This window comes from Populus euphratica, unplaced genomic scaffold, assembly GCF_000495115.2.
Source record: "Populus euphratica unplaced genomic scaffold, PopEup_1.0 scaffold35.1, whole genome shotgun sequence".
NCBI lineage: Eukaryota > Viridiplantae > Streptophyta > Magnoliopsida > Malpighiales > Salicaceae > Populus > Populus euphratica.
The window spans coordinates 1,651,409-1,667,434 of NW_011499860.1; the positions used below are offsets into that span (position 1 = coordinate 1,651,409).

General features: G+C 31.5%; 2 protein-coding genes across 4 annotated transcripts; one reads left to right on the forward strand and one right to left on the reverse strand.

The window, feature by feature from the left end:
• Window positions 1-886: 886 nt before the first annotated feature.
• NDHO (NAD(P)H:plastoquinone dehydrogenase complex subunit O) lies at window positions 887-3,621 on the forward strand. The gene is made up of 6 exons (XM_011024646.1): window positions 887-1,213; window positions 1,320-1,375; window positions 2,032-2,097; window positions 2,214-2,255; window positions 2,702-2,761; window positions 3,319-3,621. The coding sequence occupies exons 1-6, from the start codon at window positions 994-996 to the stop codon at window positions 3,346-3,348; spliced, it is 474 nt and encodes a 157-aa protein (XP_011022948.1). The 5' UTR covers window positions 887-993; the 3' UTR covers window positions 3,349-3,621.
• A 3,932-nt stretch (window positions 3,622-7,553) lies between these two features.
• On the reverse strand, window positions 7,554-10,786 carry LOC105124577 (DNA repair metallo-beta-lactamase family protein). 3 transcript variants are annotated; one of them, XM_011024647.1, is made up of 4 exons: window positions 10,484-10,786; window positions 10,276-10,381; window positions 9,338-9,549; window positions 7,554-8,916 (listed from the first exon to the last, which is right to left on the reverse strand). In XM_011024647.1, the coding sequence occupies exons 1-4, from the start codon at window positions 10,670-10,672 to the stop codon at window positions 7,774-7,776; spliced, it is 1,650 nt and encodes a 549-aa protein (XP_011022949.1). In that variant the 5' UTR covers window positions 10,673-10,786; the 3' UTR covers window positions 7,554-7,773. The 3 variants fall into 3 exon arrangements, with proteins under 3 accessions (XP_011022949.1, XP_011022951.1, XP_011022950.1); XM_011024649.1 differs by lacking the exon at window positions 10,484-10,786 and having other exon boundaries at window positions 10,307-10,380; XM_011024648.1 differs by lacking the exon at window positions 10,484-10,786 and having other exon boundaries at window positions 9,338-9,584; window positions 10,276-10,358.
• Window positions 10,787-16,026: the final 5,240 nt, after the last annotated feature.

A 16,026-nucleotide genomic window follows, 5' to 3' on the forward strand; every position in this document is an offset into this window, starting at 1 on the left:
CCAAGTAGACCAGTTTCTTCCAGCATATCTAAAGCATACTTTTGCTGATTAACAACAATACCAGCCTTGGATCGAGCAACCTCTAACACCAAGAAAACACTTCAAAGGTCCAAGATCTTTGATCTTAAAACAAGTGCTCAGAAACCTCTTGAGATCCTTGATAACTTCTTCATTATTTTCTATGATAACCATGTAATCAACACAAAGTAATATGGCGGTAAAAGAATTATCTTGAACCTTAGTGAAGAGTGAGTAATCTGCCCTGGATTGCTTGAAGCCAATCAACATAGAGTAATATGGCAGTAAAAGAGAGGAGGTACGACTGAAATTGTTTGCTAAGTGGGGGTTCTGCCTCGTCTGAAGAAAATATAGCCCTTTATATTGCTTGCCTCGTCCTCCTCGTAACCGTGTCCTGTATAACAACTTATCGCCCTTGTAATAAAACCACCACCATCATCAAATTCCATCATAGACGAATTTAGAACAAATCTACAAAAAAATTCATACCATTTAGGGAGTTACTTTCTAAACTCATTCAATGCCCGCTACGAAATAATTCATAAAAAATCTCATTTCAGTCCTTATAAGTTTTATAAAAATTATTTTGGTCCTAAAATTAATATTTTTTTTCAATTTAACCCTTTATTTATATGCATTTGTTCCTCAAAGCTCTTAGAAGAAAAATTACTTCGTATATTATATAGTTTTTTCAATTAGGTCCATATATGTTATTTTAAAAAAAAATTAGCTGTGTATAAAATGGATATCCATAATAAAAAACTATATATATAATGATTTTTTATTGGGCGGGTAAAACGAAGACCCGCTTGATATCTGCACATTCCCATCCTTATTCCTACGTGATCTTTAATATTTGGTCGTTAAAAATAAAAAAAAAAAGGACAGCATCTCTTATCCAATCTCTCTTAACATTTGCCTTCTTTTAAAACTGAAACGAAACTCTGTTTTTGTCTCTGTCCCTTTCTATCCGCTATGGCTACTTTCTCTGCAACTCTACTAAAAAGCTCCTTTCCTTGCTTCTCTCTATTGCCACAGACTTTAAGAAGAAACCATCTTCATATTCCATCCATTAGAGCTGTAAAATCCACTGAGCCAGAAAAAGAAAAGGCTACCAAAACTGAAGAACCCTCCACTAATGCACAACCTTCAACTTCAACCGCTGCTCCTAAGTCCAAGAAACCTATTTATTCAAGTGGGTTCTTAAGTTTCACTCTGAAAAAGATCAGACAGTTTTAAGAATAGAGAAAAGGTTCTTATCCACTTCTTTTTTTCTTTTCTTTTCTTTTCTTTTTTGGCAGTGAAGAAAGGACAGATTGTGAGAGTGGATAAAGAGAAGTACCTCAATAGCGTAAATGTAAGTTTTGGTTTCATATTTTTCTTCTTTTCTTGTCTTGGACCGTTTTGTATCCTTAAGGTTTTTAAATTACTATGTTCTTGGAGATTAGATACAGAAATCACTACTACTCTGAAGAGATTTTCTTCTCCTTTTGTGGCTTTCTTTGGGCTGAACGGAGTTATTCAGAAATGTGATACGGACACAGTATTATCTCAATTTACCATGACTTCTCTGTTATATTCTTATACCATTTTGGTCATCTGAATTGTGGGTAATTATCAACGAAATACTGGTTTAGCTGTTGATTAGGTGATTCACTTTCTATGGATAACCAAGATCATAATTCTCTCAAAAATCATTAAGTACTTCAAAGAAGCACAAGTTATAGGCAGCTGTTAACGTCTATAACCATGCTTTTGGGACTAAAAGAAATGCGAGTTTAGTAATTTTAGGGAAACTAGGGATGGTTTTACACTCAGAGGTAGGCGTGAAACCTGCATAAAGATTCATATGGGCTTTTATTCATCTTGAACACCAAATGAAAAGTTATGGGTACTTGTACTTCTATTTGCATCCTTTTCTTTCCCTCTTGTCTATAACCCTTTCACTTCTTTCACCTGGCATTAGTGTTCTGAAAATGCTTGAAAGATACCTTTTTTTTTCCTCTGTTGCAGTATCTATCTGTTGGGCATCCACCTTATTACAAGGGCTTGGACTACATTTATGAAGACCGTGGTGAGGTGATTTTTCTGTCCTTCCTATCAACGAAAAGTTATCATGCAAGATTGAAATTTGGATCAGTGGATGATCATGCTCCAACTCTACATTTCTGACTCACTGTACGTTTCTCTTTTAGGTCTTGGATTTACGGATATTTGAGACTGGAGAGTATGCTCTTGTAAGCACTTTTCTTTATTTAATGCCTCTTCTTCTTCAAGTCATCAGATGATCTTGATTCACATGTAAAAATGTCATTAGTCTTTCTCCCCTGAAGATACAAGAAAGGTCACATTGTAGGCCAAGTTTCAGCCATAATTGGCATGCATTGTTTAAATATGAAAAATCATTTGAATGTGACCTTTATAAGCAACAGTTCCATTTTTCTTATTTGAGGTTTAGTTGTTTAAATTTATTGTTCCAGTTGTTTCAATCCTATAGACCCATTTTTTTTTTTCTGTTCGATACAAGAAATAAAACATATACCTGCAGATGTATGGCTGAAACAATATTCTGCAGTTTTTACAAACTGGAGAATTTCTGAACCAAGATGCTAGAATGATGCATGTCAATTTGGATTGAGCCTCCAATGTAAATTTTAACAACAAAACTCAATTCTTCTTACAGGTTTCATGGGTTGGAGTCCCCACTGCTCCGGCATGGCTTCCAACAGACATGCTTATCAAGGTATTCTTAAACTTGGCTAGACTGAAATTAGTTAGCGGTGGTTCTTGACCTGGTTAATTGGTCTTGGATTGGCATCTACCTCAATCCAAGCTCAAAAGGTCAATCTAACTGCATCATTGTGATTAATTTGGTTGAGCTGACTTTTATTTAGAAGCCTTTCTGAGCTACCTCGTCAGCATAGTCTGATATTAGTTTCACGTCAGAATCTGGCATCCACATCACCAACCGTCCCATGAAAAATCTTAAGCCCTGCTTAGATTATTTTCATTGTTTAGCTCCGTGACCCCATTCCCCTTTCAAAGGAGTTCCATTCTTAAGTTTTGTGCTGCTGCTAAAAGTATACAGTGCTCATCCTGCAAATGTTGAGACATAATCTCAGTTCAATCCTTTTGACTACGAACCCTTTTAACAGCAGAAGCTGTTTACCACGAACGCCTTCCCCAGTTTGATTTCCCTATCCATCTTCTAGAAGATTGTGACATGAATTCTGAAGCTGCATATCCAGGAGTTATTTAGATTATCATAATTAACTAATCAACTCTCTTTTTTGCTTGCAGTCCGAGAAGCTGAATTACGAGAGATTGTGAGACCTAGGAAACTGAAGCAGAATCCCATCTTCTTTTATGATGAATGGAAATGGATTCCTGTAGATCACAATACCTTGTTCATAACCATCAAAAACTTATATTGTATGTTTCCAAATCAAGGCCATTAGTTTAACTAGCTTACATCATTCATTTGATAATAAATATTGCAATGGTTTATTTATTCTAAGCAAGCTGTGAACACATTATCTTAGTTCTTTGACATTATCTTAGTTCAAAGTAATATAGAAACAAAGACTGCATATCCTTCGATAAGCTCTTTTTTTCTTAACAACAAATACAAAAGAGTGTAATGAAAAACAAAAAAGCTGGGGAGAGTGCCTGTGGATAAGAGACGAGTATTAGGTCCCATGCACATCTGATGCGTATTGCAAACATGTTTATAGACAAGATAGGTAAGAACAAGTCTGAAAAAAAATTTCCTGAAGAAACTCGAACATGTTATATGATCAGATTATTAGATCGGGCTCAAATTTAGTTAGAAGATTCAACCGCGTTCCTATAAAACACACTTCGTTGGTCATCAGACCATTAGATCTCTCAACATTAGGTATAAGAAATTATTGTTTTTTTCTATTTTAGTTATCTTTCTTAGTTAATTTTGGATTTTAATTGTTATTTTCTACTTTACTTTGTATTCTTTAATTCGGTAGATTTTTAAAATTTCTAAATAAATAGTTGAAGTAATTTTTTTATTATTATGTAGATTTTTTATAAAATATCAGAGATTTTTTTATTCCTCCATGGTGTTAGAACTGTAACTTCAAGAATTAAGAACCCTAACTTTTATCATCAATGCATGCGGCAGCTCACGTCAACAATCTAATTAAAGCCTCTCTCTTCCCTCCGTGGAATTTTTAGAATTTCTACACCTATATATTTGACAAAAGAGAGAACAAATACCACTAAAATTAAAGTTTTATTTAAAACTAAATTGCAACATCCTTTTCTTCATTATTAACAGTACTCTGATCAGGTCGGAATATAACTTTCACTATTCTAACAGACACGAAGGCACCACAATATGTATCCATGCCATTAGCTTTTGATGCAATTTTGTCCAGTATCTTTGATTGTTCGATTTCAGGGATGTCCATCTCTTGCAAGATGTCTTTGAAATCTTGCATGTGATCAAACAGTGAATCGCTAACCGGAATCCGAGCAAGTTTTCTGGTTATTATGGGCTCTCTTGCTCTTCTGAATACCCTCTGACCTTCAGTAATGTGAGTGAAGTACTGGAGCTCACCGAGCAAGAAGAGTAGAGGGAACTTCGTAAGTTCCTGCTGAAAGGGTTTTAACTCAACATGATACTCGTAATGTTCTCTAGGACCTGACATGATTGAGTTCAGAAGGGAAAAAAAAAAAACCGGATGGCAGGGTTTGTGAAAAAGAAAAACTACCGAGAAACAGAGGATGAAATTGTTACTGTAGAAGACTTACCATGCATACGTTTATATACTAAACAGTCGGTTTCTGTTGTCCTGTGTAAAAAAGGACTACAGATTTCCTAAATCAAAAAGGATTAATAAGGATGTCGGCAATCAGAAATAGTTCGGTGCTTTTGTGAACAGGAAAGTAAGCTAAGACACAGCAATGAGAAACGAAAAGGTGAGCTGAATTGTATAAACTAGAACTGATTATCAACCAATTGAAGAGAAAAATAAAATAAAAGTTCTGAGCTTCATGTTGAGCTCATTATATTTTATCCGCAGTGATGAGAAATATTCATTCAGATCATCATAAATGCACCCCTCTTAGGATGAAGATTTTCCATTTATTCTTTTGACTAGCTTCCTCTGAAAATTGAAGGGCAAGTTTCTGATAAAAAAGAAGAAAGACTATAAGTTTGATTGAGTATAGTTTCAGCAGATGCAATGATCTCTCCTTGGTGCTTAGATGCGCCTGTCAAGATTATCCAATGGTTAGGTGATATCTAATTCTTTGTTTTTCCCTCTTTCAGGTTGTTGATTTGTCTAAAGGAGCTGCGCGATTTGTATTTTAGGGTAAGCTTTTTGTTTTTGTTTTAGCATAGAAAGGTGTTTCGAGCTATACAGCGAGTCAAGTCATATTTCTCCTAATGTAAAAATAATAATAATAATAATAATATATTCCAATCTGGCCTCCATGGTTCACCTTCCTGTATTTTTTGCAAGCTTGGTGCTTTTTATCAATGTATTCTGATTTATGAAAAGTAAAAAAAAAAAAACAGAGAAAAGAAAAGAAAGAGATGGTAATGGAAGTTTGATGATGACCTGCATCTTTGGAATACGGCACAAAGACCTTTTGAACTACAAGGGAAAGTGGTGTTAAAGCTTTCTCAGGTTTGCCTCGATCGCCATCTCCGTCGTAAGAAAGGCTGACATTCTAGCCAACAGGATATGGAGTTCGTACGTATGCACATGAACCTATGAGAAGAAGTCCGGCTGCCGGCACACCTTCAACTGTGTTTCTGTCATAACACTTTGCTTCATGTCTTAATATTCTTAGAAAGCTTGTTCATAACTGCATCAACAGCTACATTAGAGAAAATGGCTCAAATAAATCTCAAGCTTTTTTGAGGTAGCGTATAGCGATAAGAAACTAGACTTTCTCAATTGCTAATATCTTACGGTTCTAATATATATATATATATATATATATATATAAGAAAGTCTGACTTGAAAGGTTTAAATGTCAATAATTTGAAAAATCAGGGTTTTTAAATCACTAATATTATGAACCGAAAAGTATGAAGATCGATAACACACGAATAAACATAATTTTGAACTGGCTAATAGAGCACTTTTAGAAGCAAAACAATTGGTCTAGAGAATCGAATCTCGCCACTAAATCCATTAGTGACAAAGATCTCCGTCGCCACTGAAACCGCGCCACCAATGCTTTTGTGGCAAAATGTACCTTTTGCCACAGAGTTATTAATTTTCAGGGGAGAACTTCATTCCCCAGAAAAAATCCACCATAAAAGGAAGTTCATTTGCAACTTCTATATAAATAATTCCATTTCAGATAACTTCTAACTTCATCACGAAAGGTGTTTAAAAACAAATTGCCATGCACAGAAGGCTTGAGCTTTTGTTTTTGGAACTTCTATGCATTTAGGTGGCCGCCGCCGCCGTCATCTCACACGTGACAAGAACAGCATGATCAAAAACATTTCATTAGAATATGAAATATATAAGAGCATAGCACAAATAATTGAATTTGTTAAGTTCACAAATTTCGGCCATTAAACCTTGACACCAGCTTGAAAATCTAATATAGCTACAAAGCTACGAGACAGAAAAATATTTCTCTTGAAGGTCCAAGAAGCCTCTTCTTCCTTTCCAAAAAAATCCCTTGGCTTCAAGTAACACCCTTTTGCAGCCTGCATTTGATTTACAGCACTCAATCATTTAAATTATTCAGCATCATATAAGAAAGCTTAAACAAATGCATCACATCACCTAAAAAGAAAAGAAAAATATGCATCAGTGTATTAAAAAAAGGACAGTAAAAATCAAAGATTGAAATTCAAAGAAGTGAGAGACAAAAACAGAGCACATGGAATATCAGTAAATAGTTCAATCGAAACCCAACTAATAATCCTGGATTTGTTGAACTGAAAGCTCTCATGCTCGTTGCCTAAGTCATCTAGTCTCCCGTTGGTTTCGTTTCATGAATGGATTATAAGGATATCGAGATATTTTATACCTCTCCCTCATTACTTGCAAGTTGAGTAATACACAGAGCTGAATGAGGCTTTATAATTACACTGGAAAATCAAGTATCTCTTTTATCGTTGGTGTTCCCCTGTGATTCAATCTATATTGGGGATTTCCACAAATCTTCAACACCGAATCCTTTACTCTGCGCTTTGGTCATGATGAGCATGGTGATGGTGATGGACTAATTTGCCTCAAATTCCATGATTTTTGTGGCCTGTGCCGAATTTCCCACAATAAAGTCGTCCCGCTTTCATATATATTAGTGGGGAAGCTGTTTTCTCCATTATTTTTTTACACCACACTCAATCCTGGTTCTCAACGTATTTTTAACAGCAGAATAACATAAATATAATTAGCAAACCTTTGGTTCGTATCTTTTATTTATTTTTAACACTAAAAGATTCAGAGAGGGGATACACAATGATGCAAGGCCCAGTCAGTATCCCAGGCAATGCATCATAGTGGCAAGAATTCAGGAGCACATTGATAATGTGAATACATTTTTTACCTTTAAGGCATCATAAATAATTGAACTAATAGATTTGGTACCACCAGCAACAACTTTACAGATATTGTGTATTCTGGTTTCATCTCCACTGTTCTTGCATATACGATGCATTGCTGGTCTGAAGGCAAAGGACCTAAAAAAACAATGTTGAAAGAAGAGCGAATTGTATTGGTGTTTTCTGAACAATAATGAACATTAAGACTCAAATCTCCTCTTGGTTCCTTTCTTGGAGTTCATAAGTTCTGACAGGGAGGGAAGAGGCCGAGGCACAGGCACATTCATTGACCGGTATAACTTTCTCAAGGTCTCACTAAAATTCAGTGAGGATCCAATGGGGGAACGAACAGAAACCTTTAAAACTTCGTTCTTGACTGACTTCCCGCTTAGTTTTGTGGTGTCCAATTTATTCTCACATTTCAATTCAGTATCCAGCTTACTCTCCAATATATTCTCACATTTCACTTCGAATTCATTTTCAAATGGGACATCTTGATCCATTTTATGAGCAACTACTTGTGAAGAATCTTTGATAGATTCAATTTTCTCCTCAGCGGGGAAACCAGAATCTGGGATGCCAAGTCTCGCTCTACCAAACAAAGTCACTTCTGGCCTTTTGCTCGGAGGAGACAAACTGGAAGTTACTTTAACTGGTGATGACTGAGATTGTGCAGAAATTTGAATGGGCTGTTCAACCACAGAAGGATAATCCAGGACTCTGGCTGTTACTTCTGTTTCTGATGATGCTTCAACATTAATGTCCAAAAGCTTCCACAAACGGTCATCTAAAGTTAGTTTAGTGCCAGAGCAATGCTTCTTAACATAATCGAGCTCCATAGCCAAGCAACTGGGGGTTGTTGACACAACCCATTTAGGAACAAGAAGTTGCAAAGCCCACTCCAATTCTCCCCTGGAGGAATGCATAGAATAACAGACATGCCAAACACCATTTGGGTCCCTAACTGCTTCGTTGAATCTCAGTTTTCTTTGACTTTCTGTTTCAGAATATCCTTCCTCACATGCATACCATTGTGCTGAAGGACGGATAATGAGGGGCTCAGGTTGAAGATTAGCCTGGGCCTCAGCAATCTTTTTAGCTGCTCGTTCATATAACTTGGGAAATCCATCAAACATATGGAAACGGGAAGATGGATCTTGAGTGAGAATTTCAGGAACTGTAAGTGTCAAAGCTCGGAAACTTTCTGTGTTGGCAACCTCATCAACAAATATCTTGGAACCAAATGTTTCAGACACAGCAGCCAAAATATCCTCTTGACCAAGAAGATCACAGGTCAGATACACAACAGTTGCAGCAGGGTGCTTCCATATGCAATTAAGAACCTGGCTCATGAACATGCAAGATCAATCATTATACAACTTGCTAACATATTCCAGCATAATAGAAGCGCTTAACATATCACAAAAATTAAAGCAACAAGTAACCAGTGAAAAGAGGGAGAGAGAGAAAGAGCATCAAAGTGGTTGCATTGTGAAGAGGAAGACATTTATCCAAGTTATAAGAAAAGGGCAAGAAAATCAAACATAGAGTAATTAATTTGAAAATGAAAACATAAGCAAAGCTATATTCTTTGGACAAAAATGCTACAATGCAAACACAGAACAGGGGACAAACCCAGACAAGAAGAAGACATGTCATCACTAAGGGAACACAGGAAAGTCGTTAAGGTGTATTCAGTCGGACACAACAATAGCCATCAAGATTCAAAAGAAACTTGAGATTAAAGGGGGTAAATCAGAGTACCTGTTGGATTGCTGAATGCTTACTAGGAAGTTTCTGAGTGAATTTTCCAAATGTGCAATCTAAGAAAACATAATCAAGTTGGCACCTAGGTTCTTTTCCTTTCTTGCTGATATACTTCTCTGGTATGCATCTTACATCCTCTGGGGTAAGCCTGCAATCTCCTGTATGCAGGATGTTACCAAAATTGCCTTCAAACAAGAACATTACAGCTCCTGAAGTTCACATATCCATGCCAGATAAATATCATCTGTCAATAGAGCTCTCTAAGAATCATTTTAGGTCATGCACACATATAAAATATACATCAAGCAATACCAATTCTCCTAGGACACACAAAACAATAATAAAGGAGCTAAAAAAAAGGAAGTGGAGTTGAAAGAAAAAGCCAATAAAGATCTGAAATTTCATAATCAGACATGCATAATACAATTCTAGAAACAGCCAGTAGGTAAACAGAAATGCATAATACAACTTCTGAAAACTCCAAGGCTAGGGAGATTTTGTCAGTGAGTTCCCTCACCTATGTGCTTCTACGCTTATCCTTGCTAGTTGCTTATTGGAACTTGCTTCAAGTAGGAAGTATTTCAAAACTAAGGAATCTCAACACATACTATTTGTTTCAAATATAATACATCGTTTTCCAAAAAGCTACACAGATTTTTGTGTTCAATTCTGCCCGCAAAAGACCACAGCTAGCATAAATTAAAACTAAACCTAAACCAAACCCATTCTTAAATCAAATGATTAAAAAAAAAATACTAGCAGCAATCCTGGAACAGTACGATCAAATAATGAACCATCACAAATACCAATCAAATAATATATCCTAACAGAAACAAACATTCATCAAACCCACATAGCCAAAACCAATGAGCAGCTACAATCAATGATAAAACAAACCAAATCATCATCATCATAATATATAAAAAAAAAAATACCAGGACAGTGATTGGCATCAAAAGCCGTGACCTTGAATTCTCCATCTGGGTCCTTAATAACCACTGACTCTCCCACTTCAATGCCGACAAATAATGAACCCTCAAGCTACGAATACACATAAAAAAAAATCAAAATCAAAACCAGAAACTCAAAATTGGACCAAAAAACTCAAATGGTTAGTTCTAAGAACCTACAAAAAACACAAACCTGAGGGTAATTTTGAAGAACAAGTAATTTCGTGAGATGGGTTGTGTAAATTGGGTAGCAAGAGTGTGTTAAAATCCCAGAGGTGTGGTCTTTATGGGCATGTGTTAAGAAATGGTGTCTCTTTCTCTTAGAATTTGGACTCCATGTGTCTACAGAGAACGGTAGTCCCCTTGGCAGTTCTATTGGCATGTTTTTGGTTGTTTGGGTGGAGAGAAAGTGAAGGAAAATGGAGGGAAATTTAAAGGGGATAGTTTGGACTTTTTCCCTCTAAAAGCTTCCTCTGAAATGAAGAGCAAACGGGGAGGTCGGAGTCAAGTCTGTCCAACCGCCTTAATTTGCAATTATTTATTTTAATTTTAAGTAACTAATATACCTGAACCGATCTTTTCATGTTGAAATGGCATAATTATAAAGTTTTCTAATTTTTTACTGTTGCGGAAACTATAGCATAACAAATTTGTAAATTTTTCTGTGTTTTGTGTTTAGAAAATAATTATTTAGATTTTTTTTATATTTGATAAATTTATCATTTTACACTTAATTTATTTATCATTATTTTTTATATAATTTAATTAGGTTTTTTTATTTCTATATTTAAAAAAAAATAATTTTTACACTTAACATTTATCACTCTACACGTATTTATATAATTATTTTTGTTTTTATATTCATTCTTTTATAATTTATTTTTGTAATTTTTTCTTTTTTTTCTATAATTTTTTTAAAAAGAATTATTGTACAAAAACTAAAAGGAAATAATTTCACTTAGCAGTTGCAATATTATTTTATTTTTTTACTACAATAAAAATTTACTTAAAATATTATATATTTCTATTAATATATAGGATCTTTATTTTATTTTATTATGTGAAAATATTAGTTTTTTATTTACAATTATTTTTTATTTGATATAAAAAAATTATTAATAATATTTACATATTTATTTTTTATATTAGAAAAAATATTATTCTACACAGTAGAGCTAGATGAATATACGCGTTAACATTTTTTATTTGTTATATTTATTGACATAAATGATTCTATATTTATTTAATTAAATATATGAATAATTTTTCAATTTATAAATTGTATTTAAAAAAACACATTAAAAAATAATATATATTCATATTTTTAGCCACAAAAAATTATTCAATCCGTAGCAAACCGCAAATCAAGTAGCTAGTTTTTTCTATACTAAAATTAATTTTTTTATCTGAAATATATTTATAATAATTCATTTCAAGGATATTATTAGTAATTATTTTATCAATCAAATAATTTATGCATATACAAATTAATTCCAATAAACTATTTTGGTGTTATCTCGTTTGTATAAGGAAGCATTATACTAGGAAGTTCTTGTGATTTTTCCAGAAGAATTTTTTCTCACAAATATTCCATTCAATAATAAATAACGAGATATATATTTAAATGATTTCACACTTACAATAATTTTTCAAGGAAAGAATATTTAAATGATAATCCCATGGTAATTCTTTCTTGGTGTTTAACATATATTCATTTCTAGAACTTGATAAATCTAAGCTTTATTTTTTTTTTATCAAGAAAACATTATAGATGACAACCTTGTAATTGTAATTTAGCCTTTTGTATTTAAGTAACCTAAAGTGTTATTTTTTCAACCAGAAAAAAAGTGTAATTCACTTACAATTTATGTATTTCTTATCTTTGAAAAGAATGAGAAAAATGAAATTCCCCTTAAAAAAGAAATCAAAGAAATGAATAAAATAAATAATACAAGGTCGTTTGTTTGTTGAAAAATAGTTTTTTTTAAGTGATTTTTTAAAAAAGTATATTTTTGTAAAGTAAATTATTTTTCAATACTTAATTGTGTTATGAAAAAAAAAAGTTGGAAAATATTTTTAAGTATTTAATTATATCATAAAAAATAAGCTGGATAATAACTTATTAATATTTTTTTCAAGGAACAAATCTTATAAATTAAAAAGTTAAATGAGAATTAATTGAAAAAAATTATTTTCATTGATTATCTCATATAAAATAAATAACAATCAAAATAATAAAGATCAAATCTAAGAAATAAAAAAATTAAAAGATGATGAAATTAAAATAATTATAATTATAATTTTATAAATTATTTTAAATAAAATAAGTAATAATTAAAAGAATAATGATCAAATTTGATGATAAAAAATTTAAATTAAACAATGATAAGAAAAAAATAAAAATAAAAATAAAGACCAAAGTTAATATAAAAATAAAATTTTAAAAAAATCAAAATAAAATATATAGTAATCAAATTTGATATAATCAATAAATAATATGATATTTTTAATTTTTTTACAACTTCTAAAAGGTATTTTACACTCAAAATAAAAAGAAAATACTTTTTTAGAAATTAAGTTAAATTTTTTTAATTGAAAAATATTTTTTGTTAACTAATTTTTTTAATAATAAAAAAATTAAAAAAATTATTTATAAAAATATATTTTGCCTGAAATAAATGAGCCCTAAGTCATTGTCAAGAAGAAGAACAAAGGATGCGGGCCTCGGCTAAGGCCTGGGTTCTTTTTTAAGCCCACCCACCCAAGTTTCTCGCCTAGTAAGTGTCATTTTTCTCTCTGTATAAAGCAAGCATTGCTCGGCCCAACCCGTGAACACCCCCACACGTCCCATTACCTGTATTTCTCAACTTCTATTTTTCCAAAGTTACACCATAGCCGCGGCTTCGACCGAAAAGTCTTTGGAATATAAAGAAACAACATTTAGATTGTAATTTATTATTATTATTATTATCATTAAACTTAATATTATAATTTAAATTTAAAAAATATCAACCCTACTATTTACTTATCATATATAAATTAAAAAATATATATAAAAACAAAATATAAAAACCAATGGCCTATAAAAAAATCCTGGCCAATTAAAAAAACCAAACACATGAGCCAAGAGAGGAATCAAGGTCATAAACTAACTCGTATTGATTTGGATTAAAATAAAATAATATTATTTTATTTTTTTTTTAAATTAAATAATATTTTAAATATTTTTTTAAATTCAAATCAGATCAAATACCAGGTCTATCGAATCAAAACTAATTCAATTTATTTTAAAACCAACCTCAAGTTAGTTCTGTGATCACTAGCTTTGAGTCATTAAATTTACCAGTCTAAACAGAATCAAATTAATAATACCGCATTTTCCAATTTAGATATACGAGATGGGAATGGATTTTCCTAAATTGTCTTTGATTCCAGGATCATGGCACCTCGACTTCCAGCATTAATGAGCTGGATGTGCAAGAAGAACGGACAGAGACCATGAGTTTGAGTTTTTGTTTTTTTATAGCATAGTAAAAAAAAAAAAATGGTAATATAACACTGTTTAAAGAATAATTCAAATAATAACATAATTTAAAAAGTCATGAATAAAACAAATAAAAAATAAATAAATAGCTTACCAGTAAAACAATATTTCAACCAAATAAATCCAATTATATTAAAAAAATCTTTAACAATAATCATTATGAAAAACATAAAATACTCGATCACAAGTGAGTTTTAATATCTTTAAAAAAAATGAATAATTCACTTATCATTAATTATTTTTTTGGTGTTATTAAAAATATTTGTCAAGATATTTTTAATAATACTAGTAAAATTATGATTAAAATTTCAGTGTGTTTTTATAATTTATTATTATTATTATTGTAAATTATTTTCTCCCTTTTCTTAGTTTACCGAATTTTATTTTTAACCGAGCTAGAGGCCGAAAATACGCATCGAGTCTCAGTGCCATCAATCACTGTAGTTAAATGCACGTCTTCGAATAAAAGAAGTCCGAGAAATGCCGCCATGACTATTGAAAGATACCTTGATTTATATGGGACATTGACTAATCCGAAATAAGGCTTGATTCATTAAATAAATAGTTGAGTAAACTTGAATTAATTATTTTTATTAACAAAATTAACACTTATCTAATTCAATTAAGACTATTATATTTTACTAAATCAATATTTTATTACTTCAATTTAAATTAGTATTTCAAAAATATTTTAAAAATAAATTTTTATATTTTCAAATATTTTAATGTATTAATATTAAAAACATTTTAAAAAAATAATCGGACAAGAACCGACATATCTCGACAGGTGGAATTTAATAACTATTATTTTATAATTAAAACCAAAACAAAACAAAAATGGGATTGGAAGCATTAATTAAACCCCTATCGCTCTCCCTGCGTATTAAACCAGCAAATAGCCATGTCAATCGAGCACTGTGTGAGCGACATCTTTCACATCCATGTAAGGTCGGCAAAGCAGACAAATGGATTTTTGGATCTGGTATCATAATAGGAGGAGATGGAGACTCGTCTGGATTTTTGGATAGTATCAGCCGAAGACCTTCAAGAGGCCCGTCCGATGCCTCCACCTCTAGCTCTCCCTTTAACCACTGAAAACCCTACTTTTGTCTGGGCAATGGTGGAGACGGCGGGTGGGTTTAGCTCTGAATCTGAAAAACGACTATGCTGGATGCAAATGAGCTCTCCCTCAAAAAGATTTGATCTCGGAATATTAATGGTGGTGCACCCAGTCGACGTTTAATATGGGTCTGTTTGAAAATGTAGATATAGTTGTTTTTATGTTTTTTATTTAAAATATATTAAAATAATATTTTATATTTTTAAAAAATTATTTTAAATATTAGTACATTAAAATAATTTAGAAATACTAAAAAAATATTAATTTAAAGTAACAAAATTTAAAAAATTTAATTTTTTTTAAAAATATTTTTAAAATACAAAAATAAACAAAGTTGTTATACATCATTTACTCAATACCACTAACTTTATAAGCTATAAAAATAATTATTAAATTACTAGCACTATATAAAAACATTTTTTTTTAGAGAAATTGTTAATATAAATAAGAAAAACTCTATTATATGGGTATATAATTTAGATAAATTGAAGATATAATTAAGAATGAAATATATAATTTAGATAAATCAGGGATTTAATTGAGAAGTGAATGGCAAGATATGAGATAAGGATTAAGCTAAAAATTGATATGGATATTTTAAAAGTAATTTAAATATTTTTTTATAATAAATAGAAAAAATTAATTAGAAATGCAAGATCCAAAAGGCTTGTATCTCACTTTTTCCGTTAAATTTTAAAGACTTAAAATATTTTTAATATTTTTAATTTTTTTTATTATTTAAAAAAAATTGACCGTTATAAAGCACAGAATAATATCCTATTATATATAAAAGCACCACAAATGCATACTACCAAGAGCCTATCCAAACTCATTTCTTATATACTTTTCTGGTTTAATTTTGCTATATATAGAAAATTATTAAGTAACAAAATAGAAAGAATAAATTTAGTTAGGCATTAGATGGATCACATGAAATTATCTTCTATATTATGATGGTTTTCCTTGATTCAATTAGGTTTTTTTTTTGTAATAAAGTTAATGAATGGTGGATACCATCATGAATCTACAGGGTAATATAAGTAACACATTAGCTATAAATATAATTAAATTT

Coding starts and splice junctions, on each gene's coding strand:
- NDHO (XM_011024646.1), top strand. CDS start 994: ATGGCTACTTTCTCTGCAACTCTACTAAAAAGCTCCTTTCCTTGCTTC. Junction 2,098..2,213: donor TTTATGAAGACCGTGGTGAG/GTGATTTTTCTG, acceptor TTTCTCTTTTAG/GTCTTGGATTTACGGATATT. Junction 2,762..3,318: donor CAACAGACATGCTTATCAAG/GTATTCTTAAAC, acceptor TTTTGCTTGCAG/TCCGAGAAGCTGAATTACGA.
- LOC105124577 (XM_011024647.1), bottom strand. CDS start 10,672: ATGCCAATAGAACTGCCAAGGGGACTACCGTTCTCTGTAGACACATGG. Junction 9,550..10,275: donor TGATGCCAATCACTGTCCTG/GTATTTTTTTTT, acceptor TGTGAACTTCAG/GAGCTGTAATGTTCTTGTTT. Junction 8,917..9,337: donor AGCATTCAGCAATCCAACAG/GTACTCTGATTT, acceptor TTCATGAGCCAG/GTTCTTAATTGCATATGGAA.